This window comes from Ictalurus furcatus, chromosome 5, assembly GCF_023375685.1.
Source record: "Ictalurus furcatus strain D&B chromosome 5, Billie_1.0, whole genome shotgun sequence".
In the NCBI taxonomy this organism is placed as follows: domain Eukaryota; kingdom Metazoa; phylum Chordata; class Actinopteri; order Siluriformes; family Ictaluridae; genus Ictalurus; species Ictalurus furcatus.
This window is the reverse complement of record NC_071259.1, coordinates 717,792-734,374: the sequence shown is the minus strand read 5'-3', so window position 1 is coordinate 734,374 and position 16,583 is coordinate 717,792. Positions and strand designations below refer to the sequence as shown.

The window sequence follows — 16,583 nt, the reverse complement described above, 5'->3', positions numbered from 1 at the left end:
AATCTTCACTGCTAACACGGGCTAGCTAGCTAACCTAAGCTAACTTCTCAAGAGTTCTGAGAGCAATATTCATACAAGTTCACAATCCTAGCTGGCTAACACACGCTAACACGACAGGATTTCTGCGAGGATTTTAAAATCATATTCATTATGTGATCTAAACTGGACTGACTATGAAAGTTTCAAATCTTCTATAATAATGCTAGCCGGCTAGCTAGCATGCACTAGCCAGGATTTTTGAGAGGATTTCTGAGTAAAAATATTAATAACCTTCACATCTAATGCTATCTAGCTAACATACATTAACCTAGCAGTATTTTTTACAGTCTTCACTGCTAATGCTAACCAGGTAGATTTTTCATCTGTATTGTTAATGCTGGCTGCCTAGCTAACACGAGCAAACCTGACAGGATTTTTGAAGGAATATAAGTAGTTTTCATAATTTTGCTAGTTAACATGATCTAAACTGACAGGATTTCAGAGAGGATTTTTAAGTCATAGTCATAAAAGTAAACTAGTGAGCTAACAAGACATGATTGTTGAGAAAAAGGTGTGTTTTCGTTTTTTTTTGATAAAGCGTCCCTTTCGTGGACAGACAAACGCGAACGAGTGAACAATAGTAGACTAGCGTGTCCGAGTTGTGCTATTTTAGGCCTCAAACAAAAAATGACAGCAACCGAATTTTGAAGTACGTGTCGTATCTTTGGCCTGAGTGTAAAAACGCAAGGCAATGTGGAGGTTCGGAGGTGTGTGTGTGGCGTCGTGTTGTGTCGCGTCTTCCAAGTGTGGACTGATAGAGGGACGGAGGAGAAGGAAGGAAAGAGCGAGAGAATGTGAATGATTGAAGGCCTGTGTGTGTCGAGTGCGTGTAGAGTCTCTTTAGTTCACTCTGTTAGCCTTTCCCTCCCCGAGCGAAGGGTAAAAGCCCTCGTCATCCCCTCGTCCCCTTCCCTGTGGAGGCCTCGGTAAAATCCCCTGAATAATAAAGAGTTTAATATTCCGTCATTGTCAGTGGCTCTTTTTGTTTTTTTAAATTGTTAAATTCTGGTCCAGCAATCCTGAGGGAGCATGAGTTGAGGGCTAAAAGTTCTCCTTTTTTGTTTCAAAAAAAATAATAATAATAATAAAGAAGAGAGGAAAAAAAAAAAAGAAGAAATAAACGTCTTTATCGTCTCCAAAGCTGAGTCGCTTCGTCTCCTGCCCTCCAGCGGGAACGCGTTGGAAAATTCAAGGACGAAAAAAAAAAACCCCAACGTCCTCTTTTCCGTGAGTCTTTCTCTACGTATACATCCCTCGTTCTGGTTCCCTGTAGTCCCGCAGGCGTCTGTCCACTAGGGGGCGGAGTTTAGACACAGAGTCAACGCGGAGTCGACACTGGAAGACGAGACTCGGCTGCGAGCGACGGTCGCCTCTGGATGCTGAAAAGAAGAACGTCATCGTTTATATACAGTGCTAAGATGGAGATCTACTGTATATACAGGGCTGTGTGTGTGTGTGTGTGTGTGTGTGTGTGTTTTGAGAACCTGGTCTGTAGTTAGCTGTTGTGTTCTCGGGCCGGCTCCTCTGTGTGTGAGGAGGAGGACGAGATCCTCACGTTCCTCCTGAAGAGGCGGTCCAGCAGGCTGCGGCGCGGAGCCTCAGGAGGCTGAGCCCAGTCCAGGTCCGGGGAGCGCGTCCCCTGAGGCCCGAACACGTTAAGGTCACTAAAACACTCCGTCTCAATCATCTGCGACGGGAGACGAGAAAGACTTAACATGAGTGTGTGTTAACGAGTGTGTGTTAACAGTGACAAAGTTTACGGAGGTATTACGTAGGTATAATTCTTTTAGTTTCTACTGTAACTACAATCATTATAACCGATCATTTCTGGACCCAAATATTCATAATATATTAAAATATGCATGAAAATAATTATACAATATGTATTATATAAAACAATTTCTGAAAACATATCAAACGTTTACATTTATAATATACGAAAATCATGTTTTATATAGTAATATACATGTAAAATCATTTATATAAACAATATGCAATAAAATACATGTAGAAAATTGTATACAATATACTAGAATAAGTAATATGTCTTTTATTAGTACAGATATCTTAAAACTAAATGGTCAATAAATAATATATCAAAATACTTGTTTAATACGTATTCATTAAAAATAATATCTGAGAAAAATGTATCATTACAACAATAAGATATAAAATATTAAATATTTAAATAGGCATAATATAATAAAATGAGAACTAAATATAATTAAATATTATATAATTTAAAAGAAATATAATAATAAGCAATGAAAGAAATTGCTAATATTGCATTGTATAAATTCTACATACATTTTAGAGACATTTTTAAGCACCAAGATATAAGCCTACTTATTATTATTATTATTATTATTATTATTATTATTATTATTATCGAGAACCTAGCTCTACTGCTTGTGTGCTAGAGGAGAAGACAGAGAACCATCACTTCATGACCCTGCTGCTGGAGACGTCTCCATTGTCTCACTTCTCCGTTGCTGTGGTTGCTATGGTGACGTGAACGACTTCACGAGTGTCCAGTTGTCTTGTGAGTAAACACTACTAGCCAATCAGAGTGCAGGAGGCGGGATTTAAGATGAGGAAAGATATCAGAAGCCAGGAATTTTATGAGCACATGATTCACCCGTAACAGGACTTTTTAAGTGGAGTGCAAACACGACGCGGTCCAGTAGGCATTTGGGATTTAGATATCTACAACCTATAGGTCTACTGAATAATGTATTAATGCAATACAAAAAAAAACCACACACACACCTCATTCTGCCAGGGTATAGAGACGCTGCCAGTGGCAAACTTGGAGTAGAAATCGTTATCGGTTTGGTCCAGATTGACTCCTTTAACAGTGGAAAACTGCTCAATGTCCAACACGTCCTTACAGTATACTGCTCTCGGCTGGCGAGAGAGAGAGAGAGAGAGGGAGAGAGAGAGAACCAAATAAAAGAAAAAAACTGAATTAATATTAATTCTGTAACTTTAATACACTGAACACATAGGATGGAGTCTAATAAAGTGCAGAAGAAGAATCAGAATCTAGACAGGTGAATCAATCAGAGTCAGAGTCAGTATCTAGCCAAGTGAATCAGAGTCAGAGTGAGAATCTAGATTAGTTAATCAGAGTCAGAGTCAGAATCTAGCCAAGTGAATCAGAGTCAGAGTCAGAATGTGGCCAAGCAGAGTCAGAATCAGACACAGAGTCAGAATTTGGCCTGTGAAAATCAGAATAAGAATTTGGTCAAAGGGGAATCAGATTCAGAGTCAATATTTAGGCAAGGAGAATCAGACTCATTGGCAGAATTTGGCCAGAAAGAATTACAATTAGGCTCAGGGTTAAAATCTGGTCAATTGTGAAAAAGAATCTGACTCAGAGTCTGAATTTGACCACAGTGAATCAGAATTTGGCCTAAAAGTATCTGAATCAAAATCAGTGTGAATTTGGTCAAGGGATCAGACTCCGAGTCAGAATCAGAAGAGTCAGAAATGAATCGAGTCGAGTCCAAATCAGACTCAGAATTTGGCCGACGAGAATCAGAATCAGGCTCCGAGTCAGAATTTTGTCAAAGGAGAATCAGATTCGGATTCAGATTCCATACTTATGCGATGTTGGCTGAGGAGAATCAGAATCAAATTCAGGAATTAGGAATTACAATTAGATTAGATTCAAGAGTCAAAATGTGGTCAAAAGTGAACCAGGATCTGATTCAGAGTTCACGTGTGAATATGAGGAATTTGACTCGGATTAACTGCATGAACACTACAAAAAAGACAGCAAGGACATCACACGTGTGGAGGAATTAAACATTCACGAGAGCGTGTGAAAAAGATTATATACTGTACATGCGATTTAGACACGTGACTCACATCAGGCACAAAGGAAGGCTCCAGAATTCCAGCCTCCAGTCTCTTAAAGTTGATATTCTTGAAGAAGGGATGAGCTTTGACCTCCACCGCGCCCTCCGTCTTACAGCCTAGCCTCTGCTTAGGGTCTTTTGCTAAAAGCTGCACACACACACACACACACATACACACACATTAGCAATAGATGCAACAAAATCAGTTGTGACACAACACTCAGGTAGTGTGTGTGTGTGTGTGTGTGTGTGTGTGTGTGTGTTATATGTGTGTGTCCTCACCATCCTGCAGATGGCTTTGGTGTCTTCTGTAAACTTGTCGCTGTACTCCTCCTCCTCCTCCTGCACTCGTTTCTCCACTTCCTCCCTCTTCACTCGTTCTTTGCGGGCACGGAAAGGCGAGCGGCCCGCCGTCATCTCGTAGATCAGACAGCCCAGACCCCACCAATCAGGGCTCATGCTGTAGCGCTCATTATTGATCACCTCTGGAGCTGCGGATAAATCAGCAAACTGTCAGCAAACTCATCTCATCGTACAGTGTGTGTGTGTGTGTGTGTGTGTGTGTGTGTGTGGGTGGGTGGGTGGGATTTTAACACTGTCTATGAAAACTGATTCGAAGTCTAATACAATTTAAATTCAATGCTTTGTCAAGTTTTTCATTGTCCGCCAAATACTGATTCTGATTCTTTCCGACCAAATATTGATTCTTTTCAGCCAAATACTGATTCTGATTCTTTTCGAACAAATCCTGATTCTGATTCTTTTCGACCAAATACTGATTCTTTTCAGCCAAATACTGATTCTGATTCTTTTCGACCAAATCCTGATTCTGACTCTTTTCGGCCAAATATTGATTCTTTTCGACGAAATATTGATTCTTTTCAGCCAAATATTGATTCTGATTCTTTTCAACCAAATATTGATTCTGATTCTTTTCGACTAAATACTGATTCTGATTCTTTTGTCAATCCAGATCTATTTGTTTGGGTTCTGATTCTTTTGGCCAGATTCTGATTGCATTTGAAGAAATTCTGATTCTTGTCGTGACACGAGTCAGATATGACACGTAAGTCAGATATTTTGCACTTAATGACTGTGATCATTTTAGGGATGCGAAAATCTAAAAATGTGAAAATTTTTGACATATTGAGTGACATTCCTGATCAGCAAACCAAAAAGTGTGTGTATGTGTGTGTGTCTGTAAACGAGGCAGAGGAGAATAAAGAGTGTGTGAGTGTGTGATTAAATGTTAGATGATAACGTACCCATGTAGCCCACAGTACCGACTCGGCCTCTTATCGGCTCACCATCAGGCACTTTGATGGCCAGCCCCAGGTCTGAGATCCGGATGTGGCCTACACACACACACACACACACAGGGATCAGTAACACACACACGCACACACACACGCACCTGTATCTGTGATAGTAATGTAACTACTTACCGTTATCGTCTAATAGAATGTTCTCCGGTTTTAAATCCCTGACGAAAGACACACACACACACACACACACACACACACACACACGAGTGAAAAACAGTTTCTGCAGCAGGATAATTGGATAACTCTTTCTTGGAGTTACTGGACACTGATTTGTTCCTTCTTTTACATGATTGGATGATGATTTTTGCTTGCTAGTACATGATTGGATGATGATTTTTGCTTGCTAGTACATGATTGGATGATGAGTTGTAGGCATTAGTCTGACAGGTTGATGTTTACATGTACGGTTTTCAGATGATTGGATGATGATTTTTCGGTGGGGGTCTGATGCGGGTCTGATTAGAGTTTTTTTATTGGCTTTTAACTTTTTTCAGGCTTTCACACATGACTGGATGATGATTTAGACCGGCATTTCAGTGACTGGATGTTGTTTTTTCAGGCCTCCGGATGACTGGGTGATGATTTTTGATTCAAGTTGAACTTGGATGATGATTTTTTGGTAGAAATTCATGTGATTAGATGATTGTGTTGTGTGGGGTTTTTGCATTATTGATCAGTTTACATGATTTGATGATGACCCTTGCAGATGTGTGTGTGTGTGTGTGTGTGTGTGCGCTCACCTGTAGACGATGGACTCTTGGTGCAGGTGCTCGAGACCGCAGCAGATCTCGGCAGCGTAGAACTGCACGCGCTCCTTCTCGAAGCCCGGAGTTCCCATGTTGTAGATGTGGAACTTCAGATCTCCTCCGTTCATGATGGTCAGCACCAGACACAGAGCGTCTTTGGTTTCGTACGCGTACGCTAAACTCACCTGCAGCATGAGGGCTGGGGTTAGAGCGAGGGCGAGGGCGAGAGAGAGAGAGAGAGAGAGAGAGAGATAAACTGAGAGAAGAGGAAACGTACCACGAATCTGCTGTTCACTTTCTCCAGGATCTGTTTCTCGTTCAGCGCCATGGACTCGCCCTTCCTCTTCTTTATCCTCTTCTTCTCCAGCTTCTTACAGGCGTACATCTTCCCCGTCGCCCTCACCTGACACGCACACACCTGTACACACACACACACACACACACACACCAAAATAACACACAATCAGTTACACATTATCACTAACAAACACACACACACCAAAATAACACACAATCAGTTACACATTATCACTAACACACACACACACACACACACACACACAGGTCCTCACCTCTCCAAAGCCTCCCTTCCCCAACACTCTGTACTGCCGAAATGTGTCTTTAGTAACCGGCTGCCTGCAATCACACACACACACACACACACACACACACATTATATACATATTATACACACATTATACACAGCTTAAACACTTATAAATAAATAATAAACATGAACTGAAGAATGAATAGACCTAAGACAAAAAAAAAAGAAAATAATGAAAAGACGAATAAAGACAGGATGGAGAGAGGAAAGAGGTATAATGAGAGGAAAAAAGAATGAAAGAAAACAAAGGAAGGAAAGAAAGCCAGACCCTGAGAGAAATAATGAGTGAGAGAGATGAACAGATGGACAGAAGAGCGGTAAAGAGAGAGATAAAGAGACAGAGAGAGAGAGATAGAGATAGAGAGAGAGAGAGAGATAGAATGAGAGAGAGAGAGAGATAAAGAGAGAGATAAAGACAGAGGGATAGAGAGAGAATTAAAGAAAGAGAGATAGAGAGAGAGATAAAGAAAGACAGATAGATAGAGATAAAGAGAGAGATAGAGAGATAAAAAAGAGATAGAGAGAGAGAGAGAGAGAGAGAGAGAGAGAGAGAGAGAGAGAGAAAGTCCAGCTACAGACCTTTCCAGCATTTTCCACTGGATAAAGCGGTCGAAGTACATGCTGTTCTGGTAATCAGAGAACGGAGCTCCACTCAGGTACTCATGCAGAGCCCTAAAACACACAGGAGAACACACAGGAGAACCCTGAGTACAGAACACAGGAGAACACACAGGAGAACCCTGAGTACAGAACACAGGAGAACACACAGGAGAACCCTGAGTACAGGAGAACACCTGTTAACACCTCACTAACACACGAACCTCCTGCTAACACCATCAATCACTTGTAAGAATCTGGAGGAGGTGCATTAGCTACATCTCCACTGATACACAGTGTGTCTGTATGTGTGTGTGTGTGTGTGTGTGGGAGTGTGTATGTGTGTGTGTGTGTGTGTGTGTGTGTGTGTGTGTTCATACTTGCGGCAATCGCTGAAGATCTCTTTGCAGGGACTCAGCTCAAGGTTCTCTCTGCAGGGTTCGGCAAGAACCTCCAACACATCCACACACTCCGGGGACTGCAACACACACAATTTGTTTCTCTTTTTAACACATTAACACATGTTTATACATCATCTCATTCACTGAGTAATTCACACACACACACACACACACACACACACACACAGACACACACACACACACACCTGCTTGGTGAGGAACTTCTTGATGATCTGGTCTCCTCGACTCTTCCTTTTCTCGTCCGGAGTCACCTCGTAGTCCTCCTAAAGGGCACGAGGTGACACCGTTACCATAATGATGACCTCTGACACTCACTCAGGAGCCCACCTTCATCATCACCTTCATCACAACCATCATCATCATCACCTTAACCATCACCTTCATCATCATCATCATCAACTTCATCATCACCCTTCATCAACACCATCACCTTCATCATCATCATCATCAACTTCATCATCAGCTTCATCAACACCATCACCTTCATCATCATCATCACCTTCATCATCATCATCACCTTCATCATCATCATCATCACCATCAACTTCATCATCACCTTCATCACAACCATCATCATCATCACCTTAACCATCACCTTCATCATCATCATCATCAACTTCATCATCAGCTTCATCAACACCATCACCTTCATCATCATCATCATCACCATGAACTTCATCATCACCTTCATCACAACCATCCTCATCATCACCTTAACCATCACCTTCATCATCATCATCATCAACTTCATCATCACCCTTCATCAACACCATCACCTTCATCATCATCATCATCAACTTCATCATCAGCTTCATCACCACCATCACCTTCATCATCATCATCAACTTCATCATCACCCTTCATCACCACCATCACCTTCATCATCATCATCAACTTCATCATCACCCTTCATCACCACCATCACCTTCATCATCATCATCATCAACTTCATCAACACCATCACCTTCATCATCATCATCATCATCAACTTCATCACCCTTCATCAACACCATCACCTTCATCATCATCATCAACACCATCACCTTCATCATCATCATCAACTTCATCATCACCCTTCATCAACACCATCACCTTCATCATCATCATCATCATCAACTTCATCATCACCCTTCATCAACACCATCACCTTCATCATCATCATCATCACCATCAACTTCATCAACACCATCACCTTCATCATCATCATCAACTTCATCACCCTTCATCAACACCATCACCTTCATCATCATCATCATCACCCTTCATCAACACCATCACCTTCATCATCATCATCATCACCATCAACTTCATCATCACCTTCATCAACACCATCACCTTCATCATCATCATCAACTTCATCATCACCCTTCATCAACACCATCACCTTCATCATCATCATCATCATCAACTTCATCATCACCCTTCATCAACACCATCACCTTCATCATCATCATCATCATCAACTTCTTCATCACCCTTCATCAACACCATCACCTTCATCATCATCATCAACTTCATCATCATCACCTTCATCATCATCATCATCAACTTCATCATCACCTTCATCACAACCATCATCATCATCACCTTAACCATCACCTTCATCATCATCATCATCAACTTCATCATCACCCTTCAACACCATCACCTTCATCATCATCATCATCAACTTCATCATCACCCTTCAACAACACCATCACCTTCATCATCATCATCAACTTCATCATCACCCTTCATCAACACCATCACCTTCATCATCATCATCATCAACTTCATCAACACCATCACCTTCATCATCATCATCATCACCATGAACTTCATCACCTTCATCACAACCATCATCATCATCACCTTAACCATCACCTTCATCATCATCAACTTCATCATCACCCTTCATCAACACCATCACCTTCATCATCATCATCATCACCATGAACTTCATCATCACCCTTCATCACCACCATCACCTCATCATCATCATCACCACCACCTTCATAATCATCATCATCATCACCACCACCTTCATAATCATCATCATCAGTTTCATCACCTTCATCATCATCACCACCATCACCTTCATCATCATCATCACCTTCACCATCACCTTCATCATCATCATCATCACCTTCAAGATCACCTTCATCATCATCACCATCACCTTTATCATCACCTTCATCACCACCATCACCTTCATAATCATCACCATCAACTTCATCATCACCACCATCACCTTCATCATCATCATCATCATCACCTTCATCATCATCACACCATCACCTTCACCATCACCTTCATCACCTTCATCATCATCACCTTCATCACCATCACCATTATCATCACCTTCATCACCACCATCACTTTCATCATCACCTTCACCATCACCTTCATCACCATCATCTCCACCATTACCTTCATCATCACCACCATCACCTTCATCATCACCACCATCACCTTCATCATCACCTTCATCATCACCATTACCTTCATCATCATCATCACCACCTTCATCACCATCATCACCACCATTACCTTCATCATCACCACCATCACCTTCATCATCACCTTCATCATCACCATTACCTTCATCATCATGATCACCTTCATCACCATCATCACCACCATTACCTTCATCATCACCACCATCACCTTCATCATCACCATTACCTTCATCATCACCATTACCTTCATCACCACCATAACCTCTTCACCATCATCATCATCATCACTACCTTTATCATAGGGGGGATAGGGGGTGTGGTTTGGGACATGACCACAGTGGGCTGGAGAAGTCTGTGATAGTACTTAATGAACAAAATCCACCATGTTCCCTTTATTAGTGTACTACATACTAGTGTACATGATTCTGTAGTGTAGGGTATAGAGTGTAGGGTATAAGATGTAGGGTATAGAGTGTAGGGTACAGGGTGTAGGGTATAGGGTGTAGGGTATAGAGTGTAGGATATAGAGTGTAGGGTGTAGGGTATAAGGTGTAGGGTATAGGGTGTAGGGTATAGAGTGTAGGGTATAAGGTGTAGGGTATAGGGTGTAGGGTATAGAGTGTAGGGTATAGAGTGTAGGGTGTAGGGTATAAGGTGTAGGGTATAGAATGTAGGGTATAGGGTGTAGGTATTGAGTGTAGGGTATAGAGTATAGGGTATAGGGTATAGAGTGTAGGGTGTAGGGTATAGAGTGTAGGGTATAGAGTGTAGGGTATAGGGTGTAGGGTATAGGGTGAAGGGTATAGGGTGTAGGGTATAGGGTGTAGGGTATAGGGTGAAGGGTATAGGGTGAAGGGTATAGGGTGAGATTTAGAATACAGCTTCTATGTAGACAAAATACTAAATCACAACACAGCGATAGCAGTGCCATTACTTTTAATCCTCATTACAACAATAAGAATACATTTTATGATCAGGGCAGGGCTTAGGGGTATCGGCCAATCAGAGTGTTCCTCTCTCAGGTATGACGAAGAGCGCCACCTGGAGTGTGTTAGCATACGAGTGTTAACACTTGTGTTTCATTCATGAAGGAGCAGCAGCTATGGTTATACAACATGTGTGTGTGTGTGTGTGTGTGTGTATACACTCTCCTCAACACCGTCACACTCAACAGATCCCGTTATGCAACACTCTTCACCCGACCACCTGCCACACACACACACTCACTCACACACACAAACACACACACACACACACACACACACACACACACACACACTTCCACTACATACCTACGCTCTTATTTCCATCTACAGAAAGTGTTGCATAACAACATACACTAAACCACACGTGTACACACACACACACACACACACACAAGCATATGCTTCATGAAGCCTGTGGTGTGTGACCTCTGGTTGCTAGGTAACCAGGCCGTCAACACGGCAGGATTCTGCGGAGGCCTGGAGAGCCACAGCACGGGGCGGCAGCGTCACACACACATTGCACGTCATTACATAGCGGGAGCGTGTGTATGTGTGTGTGTGTGTGTATGTATGTGTGTGTGTGTGAGTGTGCATGTGTGTATGTGTGTGTGAGTGTGCGTGTGTGTGTGAGGGGAGAGCTGGAATGTTTTCCGTTCCGCTTAACACTCCACCATACACTCGACTAAAAAAAGGGCAGGAGGAATCGAAAGGAAAGAACGCCACGACTCTCTCTCTCTCTCTCTCTCTCTCTCTCACACACACACACACACACATTCCTAATGCCACACGTCTAAATGGAATTATTTTTCTGCCAGAAGCAATCATATTTTAATACCACATGCTTTCATCAATCATAAAAGACTGTTTTAAGTTTTACGTCATGTTACTTACGCTTTTATTAACCTGGAACTTTTTTCATTATTTAAATAACACGGCCGCCGTCGGCCAATCAGCTTTCAGCGGGCATTTGACAGCATTATCACTGATCTATCATCACAAAACTTTAATTGTATGTCCTTCTAAGCGTGTAGTAGCCTAAGCAACTGTTCAAGAATGGGCCACTAGGGGGCAATATTTACACATTAAATTAGTTGTTTAAGCTCCACCCACACAGTTCTCTGGCACTTTCCTTGTCCAGTCAAACCTCTTCAGCCCCGCCCAAATATTTCTGTCTTTGTATCCCCTTTAACTCATGCTGTAAAATTGGCCCCACCTCCATGGTTCTCTGGAGCCATCCACCTGGCCCCGCCCCATAGATCTCAGGTGGCGTCAACATCACCCTGCTTCCATGTCTCTCTTGAGCGCTCCTTATGCCCACACCACCGAGTTTCTCCTTATAGCCCCGCCCACTGTTTTCTTGAGCAGTCCATGTAGCCCCGCCCACTCTAGCATGTAGAAGTCTTGTTGATTCAGACACCGTAAGGGCGCAGCAATGGTGGAAACGAGACAGAACCGCTGCAAACATCAACTTCAAATGTGTTAAGGTGTTAATAAAACTAATGAAATACACCGTAATTACACTTAGCATCGACCGCTAACCGAATGTCCTTGGTTTCTGTCATATTCACAAACATCAACACTGCAACAAATAGCAAATAACCACTCATATTTGTGAGCGTGTGTGTGTGTGTGTGACAGAGAGAGAGAGAGAGGGAGAGGGAGAGAGGAAGAGATAAGATCAGTCTAATCTATCTCTGCTGACCGGACACACACACACACACACACACAGAGAGAGAGAGAGAGAGAGAGAGATTGAGAGTGAGAGAGAGAGAGATAGAGAGAGAACGAGAGAGCGAGAGAGAGAGAAGACACCCAGCGTTGTCTCAGTTAAGATCCTGCCAGTCTCTGACGTCAAAAGGGGCCTCAGAAACCCCCTAGGCTCATTCCTTATGGTGTCTACACACACACACACACACACACCATAATTATAGAATGCATGCATGCCTTACATGCATACACACTCTTCTCCTTTCTACAGTACGGAAAAAAAAAACCCTCAAGGATCCTCAAGAATCCCAAAATGGACAAGAATCTCTAAATGCTAAAAGCTACATATTAGCATGTGTGCGAAAGCGTTCATGCTATTAGCACGCTAAGATGAAGAAATGCTAGCCGTTCGGGTGAGATTTAACTTCACTAGAATAAAAATTAATAATTAAAACAGTCTAAGTAACAAAAATGTTAAAAAAGCCTGGATGCTGAGACAACCCAAGCTAACAAATCTTCCGTCGTATTTATCGCGCACACAGTCTTACAGGACCATTTTAGCTGAAAATGAAACATCCACAACATCCCTCCTATAATGCAAATTCACCGTTTGTTAAAGTTGTGAGAACACTGTTGCTAAGCAACTGGGAAACATGAATCTGAGCACAAACTAGCTAATGACAGAGGCTAAAAATATAGCTAGATACGGTTTTTTATTGTAGAACAGTACAAAGCGAGATGGACGATGAAAATGACACAACAGTGCTGAGAAAAGTATAATTTACACCAGATGTGTTAGAAAATTGCCACAAAAAAGCAGTTGTGAATACCAGAAGATGGAAAATATTTGGAGATTTCCATTAATAGTTAGCTACTTTAGCCTTGTAGCGCCAGCTAAGGTGATTTTTCAATGCTGCAGAGGCAGAATGACGATAAAAATGAATCAAAAGTGTAGAGAACGTCAACTTTTACCTCAGATGTGTTGATAGATTGCTAAAAAATTCATGTGGGGCTAAAATAAAACACACTGCAATTACATTTAGCATTAGGTGCTAACCTAACCGCCGAAGCTGGTCGAGAAATGAAAAATGTGTCACAACAAGCTGGAAAATTTCAGTGAACGACACAAAAGAGCCTGGTTAATGTAGAATTCCCATAAACACAGTGAGACAGAAGCATAATTGACTTAGCATTAGATCCTGCTGGAAGATAAATACATAAATACAGACTTTTACTGCTATTTAACAACATAATGTATTGATGTAGAGATTATCGATGCTTGATAGTGTCGCTGGATACAAGAATACAAAGAATTGTCCGAGCACGGTAAATAGTTTGGGATTTGCTATCACTTGTTAGCTACGGTAGCGTCGTAGCGCCAATGGAAAGTCACGGTGACAATAAAAATTAGTCAGAAGTGTCGAGAACGTCAACTTTTACCTCAGATATGTTGATAGATTGCAAAAAAAAGACCGTATGACAAAAAAAAATACACTCTAATTATTATACTTAGCATTAACTGTTAATCTTTAATGTTGAGAAACCAATTTTCAGTCACAGCTTGTGAACTCGTAGCTGGAATTATTTTCTGAATAAGATAAAGAGTAAAATTATTCCAGCATTGCAATGTTTAGTTGCAAATGGACAATTTAGCTAGCTGTTAGCAAGCGCACATATTCACTACGTCTGGTGGGTTTGTCTTTCAAATCCAGACACATTAGCTATTTGCGTTTGGTCTTCACGTGTAGACTGAGGTTTGAGGGGGTTTCTGAGAATCGAAGAGGGGTAATGAGTGTGTGGTTTTTAGACAGAACACACAACGTCTTCTTTCACCCTGACCACATGAGCGTCTGTGTGTGTTCGAGACTCCGTCTGAGATTGATGTGGGAGGACAACTGTGGGAGTAATATCCGGTGACGAGACCACGGTGGTCCCCTCTGGACTCCAGAGGACCACAAGGACCGGTGTTAAGCTAGCTAATATTTAGCTACAACTGTAATATCTAATAGCTACCCATTTTAATGCCTTGTTTTATGGAGCTAGCTAACACACTGACAGTTTTGACTGAACCTGGCTTTTTAATAAGCTAGCTAGCTTATTTTAGACACACCAAAAACACAAGCTAGCTAGCTTTAGTGAGCACAGTTTTTAATGTTTAAAAAATATAAACCATGTGACCTTATACCATGTGACCTTTATATAAAATGTAAATTACCACATGGTTGATTTTAGCTAATGGACTGACGTAATAATACAATTTACGCAACACAAAAAAAGTCCAATCACCAACCTGAACAAAACGTAGCCCAATCCAACGGAAAAAAAAAAGAACATGTTGCGATGTTGAAACTTCAGTAGCATTAGTGGTTGTTTTTTTTTGGAATGTTGGATATTTTTTTATCTCCAAAAATGAACCCTTCTAGACAAAAGACTAAAAAGTCAGCAAACAATAGCTCTCATTTAAAAGTTTTTTTTTTTTTTTGCCATTTCTGTTTAAAGATTTAAACTTTGGTTAATGTTAGAGGTATAAAAAAAAAACATGACCGGTACCCTGCTGAAAAAACATAGAAACCATCATGGAAATTCTAATGGTTTCCACTACAAATAAAATGACAAACCATCAGCTAACCATTAAAAACATTACCATTATTGGTCCTTAATGATATCCACTAGACATGACATGCCACCAATAAAAGCCAACAAACCAGTAGAGCCCACAGGGACCATTACAGTTTCCATTAAAACCAATACAATTCCCATTATATCCATTAAAACCATTACAAATTCTATGAGGGGTTCTACTGGGGTTTTTTTCAGCAGGGAAAGAAAAATGTAAGCTATTTTACCTGAAAAATATGGACTCAATAATCACCTGAACTATGCTAATTTAACCAAAATGAACCGTTTTTTAAATAAATCATGGCCACTATTGATCAAAACATCCACCGAAAGCTGGAACCTTTCCGTTTTCTGCAGCCGCTTTCCTTATTGTGCCGTTTTTGAAGTATTTGTTCGGGAAAGGGTTAACGGAGGCAGCTGGTGAAGAGCTCTTGACCTGAACTTGAAGTGAACTTGAAGAGTTTGTTTGTCAGACAGAAATGAAGGCTAAACCTGAAGCACTTTTATTAGAGAATCAGCCTACAGGCTAAACTTTTAATTTAGACTGTAGTTTATTGCCCAAGTTAAGTCCCCAAAGTTCAGCTTAAGTTCAGAGCTAAAGGTCTTCAGCTCCCAGTGCGATGAACCTCGCTTCCCCAGACTCTGAGATTAAATTTTTTTCGTGGAATCTGAATAAAAGGAAGGACCAGCTCTATCGGGTGGATATTTAACTAACGGAAATAATGGACAGGAAGTGACAAATTGCCTTGTGAGGACTTTGTGTGTGTCAGTTCAAATACTCATATAAAGTTATGTTATGTGGAATGTTCTATTTCAGAGGGGTTTTTGTAAGCGTGTGTGTGTGTGTGTGTGTGTGTGCGTGTGTGCGTGTATACCATGGCGTCCAGCAGATGAATGCATCTCAGCAGCTCTGGTCTGGTCTCACAGTAGAGGCGAAACAGCAGTCTCCCTATGGGCTGTTTCTCACACAGGCTGAAGTAATCCCTGTCTGAAACACACACACACACACACACAGGACTTAATTAATCCACAACTCAGTACCCTATTATGTGTACTATGTACCATTACTGAAGCTAAATTGTTTAACGTCAATAGCATTAAAGTGTGTATCAGTACTGAAGGGACAGAGTGTAACAGTACTGAAGGTAAAGTGTGTAACAGTATTGAAGGTAAAGTGTGTAACAGTACTTAAGGGAAAGAGTGTAAAGTTGCTGAAGGTAGAGTGTGTAACAGT

The 16,583-nt window shown here is 41.3% G+C and overlaps 1 protein-coding gene across 16 annotated transcripts in view; it reads right to left on the bottom strand.

Moving 5' to 3' along the window:
• Nucleotides 1–1,147: 1,147 nt before the first annotated feature.
• grk5l (G protein-coupled receptor kinase 5 like) overlaps nt 1,148–16,583 on the bottom strand; it is a 43,847-nt gene continuing 28,411 nt past the window's right edge. The window contains exons 3-16 of one of the 16 annotated variants that reach the window (XM_053624035.1): nt 16,225–16,337; nt 7,785–7,862; nt 7,558–7,655; nt 7,160–7,252; nt 6,546–6,609; nt 6,251–6,391; nt 5,968–6,158; nt 5,348–5,385; nt 5,168–5,257; nt 4,185–4,393; nt 3,913–4,050; nt 2,809–2,946; nt 1,595–1,726; nt 1,148–1,418 (exon numbers count right to left, since the gene is read on the bottom strand). In XM_053624035.1, the coding sequence (XP_053480010.1) occupies nt 1,332–1,418; nt 1,595–1,726; nt 2,809–2,946; nt 3,913–4,050; nt 4,185–4,393; nt 5,168–5,257; nt 5,348–5,385; nt 5,968–6,158; nt 6,251–6,391; nt 6,546–6,609; nt 7,160–7,252; nt 7,558–7,655; nt 7,785–7,862; nt 16,225–16,337 (1,610 nt within the window). In that variant the 3' untranslated portion in view covers nt 1,148–1,331. Of the gene's footprint in view, nt 1,419–1,523; nt 1,727–2,808; nt 2,947–3,912; nt 4,051–4,184; nt 4,394–5,167; nt 5,258–5,347; nt 5,386–5,967; nt 6,159–6,250; nt 6,392–6,545; nt 6,610–7,159; nt 7,253–7,557; nt 7,656–7,784; nt 9,562–16,224; nt 16,338–16,583 lie in introns of those variants that run through there. The other 15 variants (XM_053624019.1, XM_053624021.1, XM_053624029.1 and 12 more) reach the window with 15 other exon arrangements.